The 22,599-nt window shown below is 45.8% G+C and overlaps 1 protein-coding gene across 1 annotated transcript in view; it reads right to left on the bottom strand.

Annotated features, from left to right (window-relative positions):
• The window catches only part of PROM2 (prominin 2), a 47,344-nt gene that overhangs the window by 5,883 nt on the left and 18,862 nt on the right, over positions 1-22,599 (bottom strand). Inside the window, exons 8-21 of the mRNA XM_083514195.1 lie at positions 22,127-22,201; positions 21,968-22,031; positions 21,382-21,541; positions 19,862-20,014; positions 19,269-19,392; positions 14,868-14,959; positions 14,328-14,412; positions 11,284-11,430; positions 11,070-11,141; positions 9,194-9,286; positions 7,192-7,245; positions 4,092-4,172; positions 2,468-2,536; positions 1,413-1,502 (exon numbers count right to left, since the gene is read on the bottom strand). Coding sequence (XP_083370321.1) covers positions 1,413-1,502; positions 2,468-2,536; positions 4,092-4,172; positions 7,192-7,245; positions 9,194-9,286; positions 11,070-11,141; positions 11,284-11,430; positions 14,328-14,412; positions 14,868-14,959; positions 19,269-19,392; positions 19,862-20,014; positions 21,382-21,541; positions 21,968-22,031; positions 22,127-22,201 — 1,359 coding nt within the window. The remainder of the gene's footprint in view (positions 1-1,412; positions 1,503-2,467; positions 2,537-4,091; positions 4,173-7,191; positions 7,246-9,193; positions 9,287-11,069; positions 11,142-11,283; positions 11,431-14,327; positions 14,413-14,867; positions 14,960-19,268; positions 19,393-19,861; positions 20,015-21,381; positions 21,542-21,967; positions 22,032-22,126; positions 22,202-22,599) is intronic.

The raw sequence follows: 22,599 nt of genomic DNA, 5'->3' as shown, positions 1-22,599 counted from the left end.
GGTGCTTTCGAACTGCTAGGTGGGCAGGAGCTGGGACCGAACGACGGGAGCTCACCCCGCCGCGGAGATTCGAACCACCGACCTTGCAATCAGCAAGTCCTAGGCACTGAGGTTTTACCCACAGTGCTACCCGCGTCCCTATCAAATTGGCTTACAAAACAAATAGAACAGTAAAATTGTCAGTATAAACTGTTGAAAGCAGCTGTTTAAAGCGTTCAAAAAATAATCAGTGTCAAGGATAAGCTAAAATCAGATTAAAACACACTACTTCTGCTGCCAGAATGTCTGGATAGGATAAAGGTAAAGGTACCCCTGACCGTTAGGTCCAGTCTCAGACGACTCTGGGGTTGCGCGCTCATCTCACTCTATAAGCCGAGGAAGCCGGTGTTTGTCCACAAACAGCTTCCGGGTCATGTGGCCAGCATGACTAAGCCGCTTCTGGAGAACCAAAGCAGCACATGGAAACACCGTTTACCTTCCCGCCGGAGCAGTACCTATTTATCTACTTGGACTCTGACGTGCTTTCGAACTGCTAGGTGGGCAGGAGCTAGGTCCAAACAACAGAAACTCACCCCGTTGCGGAGATTCAAACCGCCAACCTACTGATCAGCAAGCCCTAGGCTCTGTGGTTTAGACGACAGTGCCACCCACATCCTAGAATGTCTGGATAGGTGTCCCTAAAGAAAAAAGGGCTCTGCCACACTGAAAGATTGATTTCTTGCAACTGTGTAAGGAGTATTATGTGGAACCTGAAATGGTGGCAGTTCCACAGACTGAAGCAGGTGCATGTGGGGGAAAGGGAATCTCGCAGGTAAACTGCTTTCAAGTGGTTAAGGGCTTTCTATACTAGCACACTGAATCCGTAACCAGTGCAGGTCTCTGAGCAGAGGCGTTAGATGCTGAGAGAGACTCCCTGCTGTCAGCCATAACACTCCAACTCGGCTAATTTCTACACACACCCTTCCCTATAACAAATGTTCAAGACCAGACACAGTCTGACCACTGTGCGAGCTTTGTGCAAGTCTCCCAAATGCTGCTCATGTACATTCCTGATTCCCACCGGTTTGCGCACTCTGCGCAGATTCAATCAAAGCAGGGAATCTGCCCTGATGAAGGCTGTCCATTGCCACCTTCTTTGGAAAACAATAGCAATAGTGAGTCAGGCTAGGGCTTTGCCAGGAGTGGCTGCAGCCCCTGCTTGGGGGTCCAGAGGATGTGGGGGCCCTAATCCTGGCACGCCTGCAGAGGGTCCTTCGCCCTGTCCTTGCCCGCCCTGTCACATAGGCCAGGCGGGGAGGCATGGGAGGCCTGATGAGCCACACCCTGGATCTGAGAAAACACATCAAGCAAAAGGCAAAGAGGAAGAGGGCCAGCAAATTTTAGACAGTAGAAGAACTATCTGGAGCACTTACCCAGGGATCTGCAATACGATCGCACAAGATCACCCGGCCATTGTCTAGAGCAGTGGAGAAGGGTTTGCAGGATGCAACATCCTCCGTTAGCTGGAACGGAAAAGGAGAATTGCTTGCGCATATCACAACTTGTTTAAGCAGTGCATGGAGAATGAGGCTCGCAGGGTGCTTCCAGACTGTCACTATTTGGGGGCAGGATTCAGTCACATACTGACAAATTCAGCTTGCACTATTAAAGTTGTTATTCTTGTACAACAAAACTGTCCCCCCCCAAAAAAAAAACCCACACACCTGGATATTTGCACTAAGGAAAATGAGGGCGTAATGCACTGGATAGTGAGGGATAACAACTGCTTGTTATAACCCACAATTGCTCCTATAACTCACAAACAAATTGTAATCACTGCTTTAAAAACAGGTCACCTGGAATGGAAGTGGCCAGAGACAGAACACAGGTGAGTAGATTTCTTACACTCTTTTTTCACCCAAACTCAGAAACTGCTTACCAGGTGAAGCAGATCCACTAACACCAGCTTCCCAGCAGGTGGGTCCTTGTTGCTTATCAGGAGGCAAAGGGGAAGAGGCGAGGCAGCAGGGTGGTTGCAGTGGTGCAAACACATGGCATGACCAATCTGGTGCTCCTTTTGGTGTGTTAGCACTGCGCTAATCTCCCTACCACCTCACCCCTATCACTACTGCTAAGCAGCCCACCTACTTCTGCCTAAACTACAACTTGAGACTTGATGAATTAATTAAAAATCTCAATTAATGAACAACTGGCATCTGCAAGCCTCCAATAAGTCACAGAGGCCTCCATGCAGGCAAATTCTTTCCTGAATTATGCTGGCTTCATCCAGCTGACCCTTTCACTAATACACAACTTTCCCTTCTTCTGCCCTCGTGATGCATTTCCCACAACAGACATCTTGCCCTTCTAATACACCTGATCAACACCCCACCCCAAGGCAAGGTTTGTCCAGTGGTCACTGCCACTTTGGTTCAGCACCATCTCACTCCTGAGGCACCACTCGGGTGCAGAAGAATCTCATACTTACCACACTCCTCAGCCATTTCAGGTACTGTGAGATGTACCCCACCTCTTTTCTTACAAAGCAATCCAGCTCCTGGAGGAGAAAGGAGGTGCAGGGTGAAGGACTCCAACCAGTGCTTCTCAAGAGGGTAATCAGAGATGCCCCACCCCTGTTCCTCCACCAATGAATGCATTATCTTCCAAATTGAATCAGTTACAGATAGGTAGCCGTGTTGGTCTGTGTGTATCTGAAGAAGTGTGCATGCACACGAAAGCTCATACCAAGAACTAACTTAGTTGGTCTTTAAGGTGCTACTGGAAGGAATTTTTTTATTCTAAATTGAAGATTGCTCCTACACAAAAATTATGTTGCAAATATATGTTGTTAGCTAGGTTGCAGTTCACATTTATTGGAAGCAGACTGCATGTGTTGCCCATTTGCAAAAAGCGTTTTAACACAGATGCAGCCATCAAATGTTCCGCTTTAGACCTAGGTTCAAATCCCCTTCTAGCCCTCCGTTCACTAAATGGCCTTGGACAAGTCACTCGGCTGCTTCTGTGGGGCAGCTGACATGCACCCGGCAGCTCTAAGTGCTGCTTCATGCAGCCCATGCGTGCTTTGAGAACACACAGCATATAGCTTGGGTCAGTCCTCGTTTCTTCTAATGCACACACATTTCCTACAAACATCCAACTGACTTTCTGGTTTTTTTCCTTGAGAAAACTTCTAGAAACCTAACTTTCCTCTTGCTTTCCAACCTTGCATTTTTATTATTCTCTTCCACCTTGTCTCACTTCCCTTTCTTCCATTCAGGGGGAGGTTTCAACGGTGGTCATCCTTGCTGTCAACAACACCTTTGCCGCTTCCCTCCCATTCTCCCCTTCCTTGTGTTTCTGGTCCTGGACTGAGAGCTTTTGTGGCAGGGTCTATGAATATAACAGGCCTCCCCCCATCTAGTAGGGAGGCACAAATTTCAGTTGCTTTCACTTTCTCACCTTTGCAGTCATATGTTTAATTCTTGTAGCATCAGTTTAGCATTTAAAAAAGGTCAATGTTAAAAAATCATTTTACTGTGAATTTATCCCAAAATACATATTTTTGCAACATAGCTTTCAGTAATATAATACATTTTTATGTTATTTTTGCTACCATGCATGTTCATGCACTTTACCCTAGTATATGCCTTTCTGTAGACATTACTTGGCTGGAGAACTGCATTGCAAAATTTAGAAAAATGCTGATTTTGGTCGGTGTCTTGTTTCTGAAGCCACCAGTTAGGCAGGCTCAATTTCAAGTTTCCCTCCTACTATCTAATCCAGTAGTCTTCCCCACAGTGGCTAATTAAATGGCTTCACAAGCAGGATGTGCTGGTGCAATTCAAAAGTGTGCTGCACCTGATGCATGACATGTTTCCTGCTCACTTGACCTAACTTGCTGCAGAATGTGCTCAGTGTCATGTGTGCCTCCTGGAACAATGACATGTGGAGCAGCAGCCCTCTGGCTGAAGACAGACGTACCATTTCAACAGCAAAGGAGGTAAATTGATAGCGCCGCTGCTGCTCTTGCACACCAATGCACACCTATATTTCACCCTCTGTTACAGCCACAAAATATGCTGAATAATGCCATCACCTCTCCTTCTACTCACCTGCCTTAGGATTTTCCGAGTCTGTATGGGGAACATCTTCTCAATAAGGCCAATCTGAGCCTCGGTATTGTTTATCTGAGCCTGTTGGGGAAGCAGGGAGAAGGTTTAGCAATATGGGGGGTGCTGACAGATGATGAGAGCATCACAAAAGGTTGCTGGACCAGGTCAATAGCCCACCTAGTCCAGCATCCTGTTTCCACAGCGGCCACCCACATGCCTGTGGGAAACCTGCAAATAGGACCCAAGCAGGAGAGCACTCTCTCCTCCTATGGTTTCCTGCAACTGGTATTCAGAAACATTGCTTTGTATGATGTACAAAGCCATTGACAGGCCTCCCCTCCGTGAATCAGGCTGAAACTAGAAGTGACAAGGAGCACAGGGCGGCTGCTGAGAGTGACAACCTCTTGCAGTTTCTTCCTCGGTTCCCTCCAATGCATCCTTGCTAACCTGGTGCCTCCAGATGTTCTCTAAAGCACCTGAAGGGTGCCAGGTTGGCAAAGGCAGGTGTGGATCATCATGCCTGCTGGTTGCACATGTTTGTGTTTCACGGTCACAAGCCATCACCACCCACACTAATACAGCAAAAAACAAGCATAATAGAAGCCCAGCACACATGACAGTCTACACATGGGCTTCACACTATTTTGTAGCAAGAAAGTCTTTCTGTGTAGAAAATGCATATTGTCTTTGACATATACATGAAGGAAATGAAGAACCTTTTCTTTTATCGAAAGGAGCTTCCTATCTCTGTAATTATGGTTCAATACCAAGCAACCTTTCCAGTTGGTGCATAATTTTGCAAGATGCTTGTGGTGGAATTTAGATTACACTTCATTACCCTGTTACAGTCACAATCCTTGGAAGATGAAGTTACAGAATGAGCTTGCTGAAATCCCTCAGTGGTGAATTAAATAGAAGCAAGGGCTTCTAATGAAGAGTAAAATAGGCACTGTATGCTGCTTAGAAAGATACGCAGAACCTGAAGAGTTCCTTTCAATAGGGTTTTAATACGTAAGATGATGATGGTATGGATAATACACGTGCAAAGCCCAGTTTGCTGGTTATTGAAGATACCAGAAGGAAGAAAAGAAGCAGGAAGAAAAGATACAATGTCTACAAAATTTAGAAATTAGGAACCAATGAAGCAAAAAGCATAAGCAATTTATGCTAAAGGTGATGGTGGGTACGTTTCCGAGCACAATTTAAAGTGTTGGTGCTGACCTTTAAAGCCCTAAACGGCCTCGGTCCAGTATACCTGAAGGAATGTCTCCACCCCCATCGTTCTGCCTGGACGCTGAGGTCCAGCACCGTGGGTTTTATGGCGGTTCCTTCACTGCGAGAAGCCATGTTACAGGGAACCAGGCAGAGGGCCTTCTTGGTAGTGGCGCCCGCCCTGTGGAACGCCCTCCCACCAGATGTCAAAGAGAAAAACAACTACCAGACTTTTAGAAGACATCTGAAGACAGCCCTATTTAGGGAAGCTTTTAATGTTTAACAGACCACTGTATTTTAATATTTTGTTGGAAGCTGCCCAGAGTGGGTGGGGTATAATTAATAAATTAATAAATTATTATTATTATTATTATTATTATTATTATTATTATTATTATTATTATTATCATTACTACTACTACTACTACTACTACAAACCCCTTAGCCATTAATAAATTTACCAGAGCTGCAATCTTAAACACACTTGCTAGGGAGTAATTCCCACTGCACTCAGTGAGTGTTGCTTATGAGTAAACCTGCTCCAGATTGCCCAACAGGGTTGCCAGTTTTAACTAATTTAATTAGTAGATAAACTAATTAGAAATGGGATCACAGATTAAATTTGTCTCAGCTCCACAAGTGGCTGTGTCTGCCTGAAATTGCAGGGCAGGCGGCTGCTTAGGGAACACAGGCACGCTGGACACATCGGCTGTCTTCTGAATGGCAGCATTTTGAGGGAGAGATTCATGTGCATGCCAAACACATAGGTTTGTGCAATTAAAGAGACATGTTGACATGTTGTCCAAGTATCAGCAAATCTACTTTAAGATAGTAAAAATGTTTTGCAATTGAGAAAGCTATGGTGAAACACATTGAAAAGTGCAAGATGAACAAATGACCAACGGAAAGACTTGTAAACAACTTGTGAGCAAATCAAGAAAAATGCAGGAAGGATGCTCATTGCAGTGCCATATAACCTTCCTGCAAATAAATCAGAATAAATGCTTGTTATATCTAAACTCCACATAAACTTTTTGCAAGCAAAGCTGGATGAATGCTCACTAAACCAATTGCCTGGAGAATTCCACTGTTTTTCTCCTTGCTGCACAAGATTTGTTGAAGAAGAAACTTAAGGGTGGGTATTCTTTCCAGTTTACATTTAAAACTAGAATAAAATGTGTATTTCAAGAAAAAGGTTACTTCCAGACAACCATTCTGATCTGTTTGTGGGCAGATTAGGTAATGTTTCATCAAGCAAGTGCTATCTCACACTTCCCAGTGCATTCCCCTGTCACTTTCCTTATGGCAAACACACACATCTTTTGGGAAAGACAGCCCAGTCAGCTATAATTGCACAACTGGAACTTGCTGGCATGCAACCGAGACCACCACCACCACCACCTCGAAAATAGTGACAGTCTGGAAGTGACCAAAGGCTATGCAGCTTCTCTTCTACCAATAAGAACTACAAGGCAGCGGAAGCGGATAGTGCAGCGTTGAAAAGACAATATATTTCATTTTTTCAATCTGGCCACCCACAATACTGATGTTAATTTTTTTCAGAACTCATTCAGGTTCTGGTGTGTTGGTTCTAATAGGATTATTCTAATATTTCTGAATCCCAAATAGACAAATAAAAAGAAATAAGAGGAAGTATTGTGTTTAAATTTGCAAGCTGACTCACAAAGCAAGGTCCTTCAAGCAACCTCAAAAAGAATATATCTGGAGGTTTCAGAAACATGCTAATATATATTATGTATTATATAAATAAATAGATTTAAAACTACCGGTGACATACTAGAATAGCGCAGACCTGGAGAATTCTCTTGGAGAATGAGTTTTAGCACCCCAAAGAACCCCCTTCCAGCTGTATAACCTGTAATAATACCTGGAAGCCAGGTCCCAGCGTTGATAAGTAATCGACACTTTCTTTCAGCTTTACCTATAAGAAAATGAACAGGTGAATCATATCCCGTAAAAGAACCCTTCCCCTCATGATCTGTTGCTTTCCCCTCTACCCAGAACTCTCACTTTCACCTTACCTAAAACCAAATTTGCAGCCTACAATTTGGAGACTTTCCACATCTAGAAGTCATGTGGGCCAAAGCCACATCGTGTGGCTTAGAGATATGACTGGCTTACAAACAAAGCAAAACAAGTTTTTTTGAGAAGCGTGGACTGTCTCAGGCAAAACTTCTGAGGAATTTTAAGACTAAAGAAATGTTTCAAAGGAGTTCAGCACATCCCTAGGTTTTTATTTAAAGTCTCTAACCTGCCTATTGCAAACCCTCCAAGTGTCCCTGTTTTCCAGTGACAGTCCCGGAATTACAGAAGCCATCCTGGTTTCTGATTTGATCCCAGAATGTCCCGGTTTTGCTTTTTCCTCCCCTCCACATCTTGGAGAACAATTAAAAGTGGTGGAGAGATCAGGATCCCCATCCCCGTACTTTTTGGAAACAGGAGCCTTTGCTGCATGCTTGTGTGTAGGTGCAATAATGGACTCTTCTTTATACTGAAAATAAAATACCTGCACCAAATGAAGGAAATTTTGGCACTGGCAAACATAGCCCTTCCTATAATTTTGAAGAAAAATGTACCCAATCCACTTTAGATTCTTCAATTGCAATGCTTCAGCAGCCAGCCATTTTTTAGGATATGTGTGGAATGTTTATTCCTATATTGTAAATGGAGCCTTACACTGTCTACTCAGAAGTAAGTCCCATTGTATTCAATTGAGCTTACACCCAGGTGACTGGGTGGGTAAAGACTGTGCAGTGCAGCCTTACACTGCAATCCTTTTTACTCAGAAGTAAGACCCACTAAGTTCAGGAGGATTTACTCTCTGGTATGTTCCTGGTCAGTCTCACAGTTTTCATTATTATTACAGTGGTACCTCGGGTTAAGAACTTAATTCGTTCTGGAGGTCTGTTCTTAACCTGAAACTGTTCTTAACCTGAAGCACCACTTTAGCTAATGGGGCCTCCTGCTGCCACCGGAGCACGATTTCTGTTCTCATCCTGAAGCAAAGTTCCCGGGGTAATTATTTCTGGGTTAGCAGAGTCTGTAACCTGAAGCACATGTAACCTGAAGCGTATGTAACCCAAGGTACCACTGTATGCCTTTTCCCTGACAGGGACTCAAGGCACCCTACAGCTAAAATTTTAACTCATTGCCTTTATCTGTTGAAGGTGTTGTACATGATACCTTCCCTCACCCATTTTTTCTTTACAACAATCCTTTGAAGTAGGTTCAGCAGAGAGGTTGTAATTGGCTCAGGTGACCAATGTAGAAATGTATAGGATGTCTATATGTGCAGTGAGATCAAACAGGGGAGAAGCTTCCTGATGTGGAATAGGATGTCCCTATGTGCATCAGATAAATGTTGGAGGGTAGGCTGTTGACCTATAGCCAGCGTGGTGCAGTGGTTAGAGTGTTGGACTAAAACCTAGGAGACCAGGGTTCAAATCCTCCCTCAGCCATGAAGCTCACAAGGTGACCTTGGGCCAGTTGGTGCCTCTCAGCCTAGCCTACCTCACAGGGTGTTGTGCGGATTAAATGCGGAGGAGAACCAGGTGTGCCACCCTGAGCTCCTTGGAGAAGCAGGTGGGATATAAGTGTAATGAAAATAGCCAGTGCTCACCTGTACTAGGCGGACAATGATAAAAACAACAATGAAGAAGCTACAAATATTTGCTAAAGCTAAATTTGCAGCAAACATGGGGCAGCGGCAGCGGAAGTGTAATCAAGTAAACTGTCGAGGAATTTCAAGGAAGGCTGAAAAAGATTCAGTTCAGGGGTTCAGCACATCCTCAGCTTGAAGCCTGAAAACCGAGGACGTCTTCAGCAGGGGCCCAGGGTGGGGGGTCTCTTCTGTGACATGTTGTACTTACCACAAGGTCCTCCATTGTGAGGACCTTCGTATTCCGAATTTCCTTGAGCTTCCGAGCTTCCTCAGTGAGTCGTTCTAACAGGGCTCTGTCGTTCTGCAGGGAACACCAATAGTTCAGATTGGATAGAGGGCAAAGCTGGGAATTCCCTTGATTGGGTCTCCTCCTCCCCTTGCGACCTAAGCCTTATCCACATTACACATTCAAAGCACTATGACACAACTTCAGTCATGGCTTCCCCCCAAAGGATCCTGGGAGCTGTAGTTTGTTAAGGGTGCTAAGAGTTGTGATGAGATTCCTTATTCCCCTCACAGAGCTACAATTCCCAGATTTCCCTGCAAAGAGGGGGCAATTGTTAAATCACTCTGAGAACTGTAGCTCTGTGAGCGGAATGGGGGAGCGCCTTCTAACATCTTCCAGCACCCCCTTTTTTAAAGAAAAAATAAATGTTCATTTTTCACACCACACATAAAATATAAATTTCTGCATTGCAGGGGGTTGGACTGTATGACCCTTGGGATCCCTTCCAACTGTACAATTCTATGATTCATTGATTCTATAACTCACAACACATCAAGCAACTTGCTCAGAAATATCAGATCAAATTCTTATGGTTCACTCCAAAAGATGTTTCCACATATTACCATGAAATCCCGGTGGGTTATAAACACAATCTTCTTGACACACACAACCCAAAAACAGTTGCCACACAATATAGAAAAGGTGAGGGTTAGAATTCCCTTTGGTCGCACACTTCTGGCACATCAACTTTTCAGCCAGGGCTCTTGCCTATGCTCTGGAGTGGCATGCTTCAATGTTCAAGCTCAAGGCAGGGGGCCATTGCATGGCTATTTCTATACGTGCTGCCACAAGAAGGGACGTTAAAAGTTCTTTATGAGAAACTGGTAGAGTTATTCCAAGTAAAGCAATTTGAGGGGGAGATTGCAGGTCCATTTTGTATATTAAACTCAACTCTTTAAATACCCAAACCCAAAATGGGTTAAAAATTTTCAAAACCATGTCGTATGTATGCTAGTTCCAGTTTCCTGACATTGCCTCCAACAGGTTGATGTTTCCCCTGTTATCATGTGGGAAATTTGATTCAAGTAGACCATGCACCTTGAGGTGAGTTAAACGTCTCTTGTATACAAAGGAAGCTGCTTAATTTTATTGCCCTGTTTATCAAAGGCTTTGTCAGCTGTTTTCATGGCCACTGTAAGCTGTTCCCCGCTTGCTTCAGTTGGGGCTATAGCTACCCTCCCCACCATAGTTACCGTAAATCCTGACATAGATCGTCTCAACTTTTCTAGTTGGGCAGTCCTTTCTGATAGGATAAAGTTTGTTATAGCTTCGTATTTCTTTGGGAGTTTTATTTGTTTAGCGGCCATTACCTGATGCTTGCTCTCCTCCCATTCCTGGATAGAAGACGATACCCTGTCGCTTGCCAGGTGGCATGTTTCTTTATTTGTTTCTCAATGTCTATAAGGTTAGTTGGTACATTCAGTGGCGTAGCGTGGGGGGTGCAGGGAGGGCCGGCCGCACCGGGTGCAACATCTGGGGGTTAGGGTTAGGGGGCACAAATCCACGGGTTAGGGGGCGCAAATCCACGGGTTAGGGGGCGCAAATTACTTGCCTTGCCCCGGGTGCTGACAACCCACATTACGCCACTGGGTACATTGATAGTGCTTGGGGAAGTGGGGTAAAAAACTTAAACTGCTATCTTTATCAGGCCTCCCCTCCAGTCTTCTCATCTTTCTGCACCCATAACAAACTACAGTTCCCAGTAGTCTTGGGGGGAAGTCGTAACTGCTTAAAGTGTTGAAATATTGCTTTAAAGGTACAGTGCAGATGAGGCCTCAGTACAGCTGAGGATACCTACCTGAACCTTGCTAAGTCTCTCAAGTTCCACTGCCAAATCTTGAATGTTTGTCCTCACCACAGGGTTGTGCATCTAGAAAAAAGAATAGCAGTAACTTAGCATTGCTATAGTATTATTTTCAAGTATTCAAAGCATCCCCAAATAATATTCTCAGCGACTGATGGAAGAAACAAGAGACATACAAGGCTTTTGCTTCCCATACATTCCCTCTCACCTCTGCTCTGAAGTTTGCATAGTCTACCCGGTCAATCCTGCTGTCTCGGAAAGTCTCCAGGTCCTTCTTCCCTTCTGCATTTAACAAGACGATGTCTTCAAAGCGGATATTGAAATTGTCCAAGCGCTTCTGAAACTCTGCAGTGTACTGGAGCAAAAGGCGAGAAGGTGGCGTAAGTGAGCACCATGACTTAAATCCAAAAGGGAATCCAAAATCCCAAAGAGCAGAATCAAGGTAGGCTCCCCTGCAACCCATGAGTGCTTGCTTGAGTCTCCTGCCACCTCTCCACAGCTTCCTGTAGCCCAAGGAGCAAAGCACGCCCTTCAAGGGCCAGGTGAGGGCAGCAAGCAGCAGAGGGGATTATCCTAGGCTAGAAGTTCTCAAACTCTACCCCACCGTGGACCTCTTGAAAATTGCTGAGGGTCTTGGCAGACCGCTCAACATTTCTTTCTGCCTGTTGCAGAAATTCTAACATGCTGTGCTAGATGCTATATGATTTTTAATTTCATTTTTCTTACTTCTTTTATTTCCTATGTATTGCATTTTTTTGTACAGAACAATTGCAACTTACTCGTGTGATTTTGACCTTACATGGTTATAGGCCAGCTGGTTGAAATTGCACAAATTAAAGCATGGACGGTGGAGAGTTTCCCTGGTATAGAAAGAGCTTTGAAGCTCTCTGCCTTGCTTAGTAGGCCTGTGATGCTCTCACAGGAACTCAGAAGCCCCACAAGATTTTGTGAGAGCACCCCAAAGCCCGATACGCAAGGGGGCAAGAACCTGCTTGGTGCACAGCCCTGGAAAGATAAGGATAGTCACATGGGGGTGGTTCCAAGAGGGTGGCTCAAGCATACAGTTTTTGCATAGATGCCCCATCCCTGGAACATAACCCTTATGTAAGATGCGATTGTACTGTATTATTGCTGGCCTGCTCCAGCCTCCCATCCCTCCATTCTATTTGCTTTCCTACAATTTTCTTTTCTTAACCCAAAACAGCTTAGATCAGGCTTCCTCAACCTCGGCCCTCCAGATGTTTTAGGCCTACAACTCCCACGATCCCCACCTAGCAGGACCAATGGTCAGGGATGATGGGAATTGTAGTCTCAAAACATCTGGAGGGCTGAGGTTGAGGAAGCCTGGCTTAGATAATCTAAAGGTTTGAGTGGGGAAAGTCTAGGCAGGGAGAGGCGCCTTACTCCTCTCCCTCCCGTCATTTTCCAGCTCAGAAGCACCCTCCCAAGCTGCTATTTTTACCCATGAGGAGAAAAATGCAGGAACCCCAAGGACTGCATCTTGCTAACTTCTACTCAGAGTAGACCCGTTGATATTAATGGGCCATAGCTAGCCATGTATATTACTTTCAATGGGTCTACTCTGAGTGTAACTAGCACTGGATACAACCAATGTTTATCCAACTGAGAAAGCATCTTGGACTAAAGAGGAATGGGCTAAGCAGCCTCTCCTTATTGTGCTTAGACTTGCACCTTGCTGAGCCTGCTTTGAGTATTAGGGTTTGGTTGTTTTTCAAATGGAGGAAAGAATTACAGGACGCCTCATAACATCTAATTTGAGTCCAAGTCTCACGGGAGTAGTTTCAGTGAACCTTGAATTACGTTCAGAGATTATGCAAAGATTAAACCAAAATTTGGTTTTGTGGTCAAAATTAATAAATTATGCAAGAAGAAGTGGCTTATCTGAGGGGGCGGGGGCAGTCCCAAAGTTCATTTTTGGTCAAACAAAACAAAGTGCTTGTTTACTGATTACATTTAAACCTTGTATTTGATATATATTTTTACGCCTGTGGTAACAAACAATAAAATACAATGCATGATAAATAAGAAGAATCAAAATAACCTTAACAATAAAACCATATAAAAATAAGATAAGATTTTTAATTTAAATGCAAAAATGGCACTCGGTAATTGTACAGAAGAAACGTGGGGGCAGCCCTGCTGTTTCCTATACAATCCCCCCTGAGTGATGGAACACAATCAAGCTGATCCCAGGGGCACTGGCTGCATTTGTGTGCCAAGTATATGGCAGCAAGAATCCCTGTGTGCTGGCGCTCCAGGCTGTGGGTGGCTGGACTAACTACTTTTAAAAGTTTAAAAGGGGGGAAACATTTTATACAAATGGAGGCAGCGTTGTAGCCCTTGGACCACCTTTGGATAAATAACTGTAACTGTGTGTTTCCGCATGCTTCTCAAATGGATTTTCCTTTAAAATTCTGCATGGAAATGAGATGGATTTACTCTTGTGGCACACAGACGCCTAGTGTTCAACAGAGGAGAATGGCCAGGGGTTCAAGAGGAACAGACACCAAAGGAAATTGTGTCACTCTGCCTAATGGTAGGGACGGGCCTACTTAGCAGGCATGCGCTTCCTATAACTTGCCCAAGTTCACATCCTGGCTGCAGCTTTCTGAACCAGCTGAAATGCCTGAATGATCTTCAGTGGCAGCCTGGTGAGGAGCCTGTTGCTGCAACCTGACTGAGATGTAAACAGAGGCATGACTCATCACAGCCAGATCTGACACCTCTGGTGTTCTATGGGGTGAGTACATGGGGAGGTTTCCTGTTTGCTTGTTTAACGCCAAGCAACAAAAACCCATATTTCCCCAAATACTGCAATTATGCAGCTTGGAACAAACACATGTCAACTGGGTAAATCTGCACAATTTACTTTAGTGACATAATTTGAGGGCAGAGTGCAACTAAGGTTTTTTTATGGCTCCATCTTACAGCCATTTCACACGGGAGACATTCCTGAGTTCTGGGGCCACCCACTATTTCACCCACTTTCATTTTAGTGGTGTCTGGATTTGTTGTGCAGCAGTAGCGAGGAAGAAGAAAGAAAAAATAAAGGTGGGATGAGCCAACAGGCATGTGGACAGCAGTAGTGCTATGAGAGGAGCCAAGAGGGTGCTTGTAGCAGCCGTCAGCAATGAGAGCTGCTACAGTCACCTGAAGATTTGTGATGACATGGAGGTTCTGTGACTGAGTGGGAGAAGAAGAGATGTAAGTTCAGCAGAGGAACCTTCTTACCTTGGAAACTTGGAGATATTTGTCAAGGGTGTAATTGTCCTCCAGCTGCAGAACTTCCCAGAGACCAGCCCCATTCTTACATTGCCTGAAATAAGGAGTGGAAACAGGTTGACCTGGCCTCCCGCCTTCCCTCCCCTTTCAGCATCCCACAATATTGCTGGCTTGCTGGATAGTTCCATCCCACTCAGTGTGCGTTCTTAGCTGTTGCTCACATCGCTTTTCAAAAACATGGGTACCATTCTCCAAATCACGTCACATCTGGAGATGTGGCAATCTTATTTACAGGGAACCACTCAGCAATGCACAAACATTCCAAGAAGGAAAGCAGAAAATGCTTAAATAAACAAACAAATCCTGCCTGCTAAACCACAAAATAGAAAGTGGATTAGTATTGCTCAAAGGAGCCTTAATTTTAGCTCCTTAGGATCAACAACGCTCTTGGCTTTGCTCTAGAGTCATCTCAGTAGGAAGCAAGGACAGAGCCCCAATGTCCTGTGTACTCAAATGCCCCCTGAGGAGCCTGACAGCAGGTACACTCACTGATAAGCAGAAGTGATCTTGAGGCTCTTCTTCAGGCCAAGGTGCTCAGTGATATTCATGGAAGGAGGCAAGTTGCCAGGCATGTCGATGAACTGGAGAATGGAAAGAGGAGCAAAACATCATTTAGAGCCAATTAACGCTAACAGACCAGGGCAGGGATGAGCCTTAGAAATCCCTTTTCCAGCTAGTTCTACAGGCCCACAACAGTGTGTCCTCCTGCTTCTTCCAGCCCTTGACTGCAAGAACACCTATTTGGAGAAGACCATGCCTGGTTGAGCTCCTGCTGCCCACTGGCCTGGCCCACTCCTGCCAAAGGACTTGGACGGCGCTTCTGGCCTTTGGGACAGGAGCCATATGTAGCCACATCTCCTTCCACAGCAGAACCTAATCTGAATCTTCTCTGTTTCCGGCCCACAAAGTTTCCCACAAACTCCTGAGAGAGTCATCCTCGTGCACCAACCGTGTGTAACTGATGAGATCTGGTCCACAAAATCGTATGCCAAATACGAGTGAGGCCTTGTCAGCATATAATATCTGTGCTCAGAGAGCTGCAATGGTTGCCAATTTGCTACTGGACAACATTCAAGGTGTTACTATTAGTACAGAAAGCCCTTAACAACTTGGGGCCAATTTACCTGTGAGATCACCTCACCCCATATATGCCCACTTGGCCGCTTGCATGTGTGGAACTGGAACTGCCACAGGTCCCATATAATACCCGTTCTACATATGCAAGAATTTGATCTTGAGTCTGTGTCCACAGCAGCTGTCTACCAGCTCCATTGGGTATGCCAGCTGAGACCTTTCCTGGCTGAGACCTTGCCTGCCTGCCTCCCCAGAGTGGTACATGCTCTGGTTATCTCCCACTTGGACTACTGCAATGCGCTCTACGTGGAGCTACCTTTGAAGGTGAATTTTTTGAACTAAATATCTATGTATTGATGGTCGGGAACCTCAGGCCAGGGGACCAAATGCAGCCCTCCTGGACATTTGAACTCTGCTCAGGCCGCTCCTACTCTTCCCAACCTTTCTGGTGCTGCTTCGCACGCTCCTTTCTTGCCTTGGCTGAAAGGTGTCCTGGAACTGATCATGCCTCTTCCTTGCCTGGGTGGAGGAGAGAGAGGGGTGTGCGTAGAAACAAGCCTATTGGGCAAAGGCAACATGCCCATTTGTTGCTCTGCCCGCTTTTGCCTCCGGCACTGCCCGTCACTGGACGTGGGCTGCCAAAGCTTGGCCAGAAGGAAATACAGCACTTGGGCTCAAGAAGGTTTCCTACGCCTGTATAAATGACAGTGTCTCTCGTACCATGGGACTCTTTGCTGTTTTTCGCCATTACTGTAGCACTTTTCCAAGTACAGTACAAAGGATTTACTGAGCAGGGTTGCCTGGGAGAGTTTTGGCCATGCTGACAGTAATCTGATATCTCTGCTCCACTTTGTGAGTTCTAAGTACAAAAGGAAGCCCTGGCCTGCTTCTTTCCCTCCATCCTCTTCCTGCAGTTGGCTGCAAGGCAGTGGCAGGCACTTCCATTCTAGATGCAGATCAAGTGTTAATTGTTATTTGATGAGATTTAATTAATTCATTGGCATGGTCTCCTTGTGCCCGTTGTGCCGGAGGGCGAAAGAATGAAGAGGGCCAAGAGATAGCTTAATTGGATCATTCTACACAGCGTGGCAGGCACCTTCTCCTGAGTGACACACAGAGAAAGCCGGAGGGAGGAGGAAAGGAAAGGCCAATCTCGGCTGCGCAGGATTTTGTGCTCAGCAAAGGCCGGAATCCTGAGCTAAGCATGGATAGGATGGCAAGTTTTTGTGAATGGGGTTCCCAGCCTCACTAATGCAGAAGGGGGGCCACTTTCAGGGAGCAACTGGATACAACAGTGCAGGTTAGGCATCAACAGGCAATTGTGGGTTGGGCAACAACTGGTATTGGCCAGGGGAACTAGTTTCTTGCCTGCCCTCCTGGTCCAGCCCCCCAGAAGCTTCTGCAGTTTTGTTACATCAGTGGGAAAACACCCCTCTCTGTCCTTCATCCAGACAATCAAGAAGCAACACCAGAGTTTAAAGACACATTCCAGCCCAGCAAGTAATGCAAAGTGGGAGCAGTAAATGGTGTGGCCTGGGGAGACGTCCAAGGGCCAGGAAAATAGGCCCACAGACCTGAGGTTCCAAACTTCTGCACTGAAAGAAGCAGAATGAGAACTGGGTCGATTGGGCACAGGAGCTAAAATCTCTGTGGAAGTTCTTTTACAACACCCCCCCCCCCCCGGAATTAATGGAAGTGGTGCAAGAGCACATTGGTTTCTTTACTAATGAGAATTAGCAGGCAGGGGAGATCAACCTCGTTAGATTTTTATTCTTTGACATTCACAAGTCTTGATCTGCAGGCCTCAGGGGAGGGCATTGCTGCAACATGGGAGCGAGTTCAACCCAACTGCCAAGGCCAGATCAAAAACAAGCATCTGCGTTGCAGGTAGAAGGTTCCAGATTCAATGCCTGGCATCTCCAGGAAGGGCTGAGCCACTTCCAGGGCTTATCCACACCTGCCTCTTGCCACACTCTTTCCAGGCCACAGCAATTTATTTATTTTTTTACGTAACAAAAAACCACTCTTTAGCATTAATCAAAGCAAACGTCAATTTGGGTTTTCTGTGGGTTGCTGTTTGCTCTGATTGAAATGTAAAGAACAGCTTTCATGGGGAAAGGACGATCTTTAAAGCATGGAGTGTGCCTGGAAAGAGTAGAGGAAAGGTAAGTGTGGATAAGCCCCCAGTGAGTGCAGACAGTGGGGAAGAGGTGGACCAATGGGCTGACTCAGGTTTTGGCAGCTTCCTATGTTCCGTACACAGCAATAAAAGAACAATGGGAGCACGACATAGGCTATGAAATTAACCCCACCCAACTGACTAGAATAATAATAATTAATAATAATAATTTATTATTTAAAGCCTACCCTGTCAGTGTTTGTAAAAAAGCAAAAAAAGAAGGAAAGGGTTCTGACCTCCCTTTGTCTCCTCAGTCTCCTTGTCGGCACAAAAAGAGTCCACGAGACTATCCTTGCAGAGTTTTATTAAAAGTCTTTGTGCAAAACACGACTGAATACACACCAGCACCAACCAACCCAAACACCAGCCAACACCCAAACCAACATCTCTCACATATATATACAGCCTGCTGCAGACCGCTGAGTCATGCTGACCCAGCTTTATTCACATTAAAGAAACAGCGGCCATTTTAGCCGTGACATACCCATCTGACTGGGTTTCCCCAGCCACTCTGGGCGGCTCCCAACAAAATATTAAACAAAATAAAACTTCAAACATTCCCTAAACAGGTCTGCCTTCAAATGTCTTTTAAAAGTAAGATAGTTGTTTCCTTGACATCTGATGGGAGGGCGTTCCACAGGGCGGGTGCCACTACCAAGAAGGCCCTCTGCCTGGTTCCCTGTAACCTCAATTCTTGCATTGAGGGAACTGCCAGAAGGCCCTCGGCACTGGACCTCAGTGTCCGGGCTGAACGATGGGGGTGGAGACGCTCCTTCAGGTACACAGGACCAAGGCCGTTTAGGGCTTTAAAGGTCAGCACCAACACTTTGAATTGTGCTCAGAAACGTACTGGGAGCCAATGTAGGTCTCTCAGGACCGGTGTTATATGGTCTCAGCAGCCACTTCCAGCCACCAGTCTAGCTGCCGCATTCTGGATTAGTTGTAGTTTCTGGGTCACCTTCAAAGGTAGCCCCACATAGAGCGCATTGCAGTAGTCCAAGTGGGAGATAACCAGGGCATGCACCACTGGGGCAAGACAGTCTGCAGGCAGGGAGGGTCTCATCCTGAATACGAGGTGGAGCTGGTAGACAGCTACCCTGGATACAGAATTGACCTGCGGCTCCATGGACAGCTGTGAGTCCAGAATGACTCCCAGGCTGCACACCTGGTCCTTCAGGGGCAGTTACCCCATTCAGGACCAAGGAGTCTTCCACACCAGCCCGCCTCCTGTCCCCCCCAAAACAGTACTTCTGTCTTGTCAGGATTCAACCTCAATCTGTTAGCCACCATCCATCCTCCAACCACCTCCAGGCACTCACACAGGACCTTCACCGCCTTCACTGGTTCTGATTTGAAAGAGAGGTAGAGCTGGGTATCATCTGCATACTGATGAACACCCAGCCCAAACCCCCTGATGATCTCTCCCAGCAGCTTCATGTAGATGTTAAAAACATGGGTGAGAGGACAGAACCCTGAGGCACCCCACAAATGAGAGCCCAGGGGTCTGAGCACCCATCCCCCAACACCACTTTCTGAACATGGCCCAGGAGGAAGGAGCGGAACCACTGTATAACAGTGGCATGTTTTCCCTGCAACTCTTGGGCCGACTGTCTGCTTTTTCATGCGCACAAACTCACCTTGTAGATCTCCTGATTGGCCCAGTGCTTGCACACCAAGGTCTGGACGTTTCCCCCAAGCAGGAAGGTGCCGAAGACCAAGAGAATCAGTAGCCAGGAGAAGAGGAAGCTGAAGACGACACCGCTGTAACAGGAAAGACAGGGAGAAAGTCCTGCAAGTCTCAACACTCCCCCTCCTATTAAGAAAAGTTCTCCACATCTCTGAATCAGGTTGCAATTTTTAAAAAAATTAAAAATCACATGAACATCCACCGGCATTTGAGTGCAAATTTCTCCTCATAGACATATTTTTTCAAACACTGACCATTTTCAGAGCACCCTCACACTAGATCCCCTGAAGGTCAAGGCAAGCACTTGTGGATGGCCGTACTGGCGACTGAGTTCTGACTGACCACCCTCCCTCCCTCCTCCCCACCACAAGAACACTCTCTTGTACCGTTGCTGAACAATAATCTTTTATTTTTCTTATTTATTGAATTTATATCCCACCCTTCCTCCTGAAGGATCCCATGTCACCCTGGAACATAGTTTGGAATCAACCCTCTGTGCTGGACTCAGACATGCCCAGGACTCAGGACTCGGACGTGTCTTACATTAAGAGTAATCTGGCTCCAGCTTCTCCCCTCCTCTCATAGTCACTGGGATCCTCTCGCAAGACCAGCCCATATGTGCCAAAGGAAAGCCCCAGGAAGTTGCAGAAGACAATCAGCAAGATGACGGTGCAGGCAACGACACCTGCAAGCCACCTGAGGACAGAAAAGTGGGGTGGGGACACATCAGTGAGGCTTGGAGGAGATAAGCAAACAAAATTCCACTGTACATCCTATTGCCCACAGACCTGGATTCTACTGGGTGGCTTGTAAGTAAGTAACTCCATAAATGAACTTCTGATTTTATTGTTACAGATAGTTTCTTAGAAGCTCTGTTATGCTTTTTAATAGTTTGTGTTATTTTTAATATTATATGTTTTATTAAGGACATCTGAATGCCCGTTTATTTGAGATTGTGCATTTTAATTGTTTACAGTATTGGTTTTATTTTTGTAAACTGCTTAGAAGCCATTTTGGCATAGAAGCAGTTCCTAAATGAAAATCCTCCTCCTCCTCCTCCTCCTGGCCTTCCAGATGTTGTTGGCCTTCAACTCCCATCAGCTCCAAGCAGCACGGCCAACGGAGAGGGATGATGGGAGATGCAGTCCAGCAGCACCTGGCGAGCCGCAGTTTCCCCAGCCCTGCTATAGGAGATGTGGCTCAGTCACGGAACAGGATCCATTGATGAAGCATCTCTTCTGAGTCTGACCTGTTTCCCCAAGCCTTCAGTGATAAGCCTTTGATTGCTGCTTATGTTGAGTTTTTTATTCTGTCGCTGTTGGTTTGTATTGGCCCTTGTGATTAGTTAATTGCACTGCTGTTTTAAACAGCTTCTCCTGGTCACTTGCACTTCTGCTTTGAACTCTATGTGTGTTTTTAAATCTCCTTTGTGTATTACTGTATTTTATTGAGTATTTTTTTATGATTTGTGGAAGCCATGTTTTGGCAGAAAGGCATCGTAGAGCTTTACATACATACATACATACGTACGTACGTACGTAAATGTAACTGAAGTGCTTTAAATCTTCTTAAGCACTCTATGCATGCTAAGTATTGTCATTATGATTTTTAAAGTATTTTTGTGAGCAATTAACTGACCAACAGATTTTTAAAATTATCTTTTATTATTACTTTTATCTCCCACTTTTCCTCCAAAAAAGCTCAAGATGGGTGGCATAAATAGGTTCTCCCTCTCCGTTTTATCCTTACAACAACCCTGTGAGGGAGGTTCAGCTGAGAGACAGTGGCCATCCCAAGGTTTGTGCCTGAGCAGAGATTTGAACCTGAGTCTCCTTGGTCCTGGTCTAGCACTCTAACCACTACAGCATAATGGCTGGACTTGATGAGCAGACGGGAGGGATAGAATGAGAAGCATAGAATCATAGAGTTGGAAGAGACCACAAGGGCCATCAAGTCCAACCCCCTGCCAAGCAGGAAACACCAGATTGGCATGAGGATGGGAAAAAGGGATGCATAGAAGAATGCTGTTCCTCCTGTGTGCAAAGCACAGAGCTCCATTTTACCTGTATGTCTCGTAACGTTTTGCCTCCAAAAAATAGGGCCGGCTCCTGTTCTCAGCCTTCACCAGAGCATCATTCATGGGACGGGTGTGATCTGAGATCGGAAAGTCGTCTGTGATGGACTGCAACTTTTGGGCAGCCTTCTCTATTTCCTCCTTGAGCTCTGCAAGGCAAGTGCGGAACATCAATGTGGAGGAGCCAAGCGAGGTTTGTGGTTTCTCATCACACGTTCCTGGGCTGGGCACTGGCATGAAAAGCAAGCCTGGCACCACACCCCAATGCCCCCAATTCAAATTAAGCCCTGGCTAGATGAATCTACACCATACAGTGGAATTACAGCCTCCAGCCTAGCATGGGAAACATAGGAAGCTGCCCCCTGCTGGGTCCATCCGGCTCAGCATTGTCCACTCTGGCTGGCAGCACTCCAGTGCTTCAAGCGGCTCTCAAGCGCTTCAAGGAAGGAGTCTTCCCCAGCCCTAGCTGGAGGTGCCAGGGACTGAATATGGAACCTTCTGCATGCAAAGCAGATGCCCTACCACTAAGCTACAGCCCTTCACCTTCAGCATGAGCATGGAAGGGCTTAACTCACCTTGAACAACGTCCGCCATCTTCACCTGAGCTAGTCCCGGGATAGAGTTGAAGCTGCTATTGGCCTAGAAGCACAGAAACCGAAATGTCATAACACATTGGGCCAAGTGTGAATTTTGCTCCAAGATTCTTCTTGCTCCAAGATTCTTTAACTACTTACCCGGTGAATCATTTCAGAGAAATTAGCCTTGGGAAGCCCATGCAAGATCTTCAAAACTTTTTCTACTGAAGGTACCTGAGGGAACAAACCACCGATAAAAGACAAGTGCTTGGAAGTGGAGAAGAAAGTGAAAATTCTGTGCATTTCAATTAATATAGTCATTAGTTGTATTCCCCCCTGCCCATGGAAAATTCAGAGCTTTATCTACAGTTATAACCATAACCTGGTGCCGTCCAGATGCTTTGAACTACAACTCCGTCAGCTCCAGCCAGCACATCATTGTAGACCAAAAGACCTGGAGGACACCAGGTACCTGAAGCCTCCTCAACTGGTAAGAGGCATCCCTCTTCCCATTTCCACCTCCCCAGAATCTCCTGCACCAGGTTGGGGAAGTCTGTGACCTAGAGGAGGAGTAGAGAACTTGTGGCCCTCCAGGTGTTGCTGGATCTCAACTCCCACAACCCGTCATCTTT

Source organism: Podarcis liolepis (assembly GCF_965112155.1).
Source record: "Podarcis liolepis genome assembly, chromosome: 7".
In the NCBI taxonomy this organism is placed as follows: domain Eukaryota; kingdom Metazoa; phylum Chordata; class Lepidosauria; order Squamata; family Lacertidae; genus Podarcis; species Podarcis liolepis.
The sequence above is the reverse complement of the archived record's forward strand: the minus strand, read 5'-3'. Positions and strand labels throughout refer to the sequence as shown.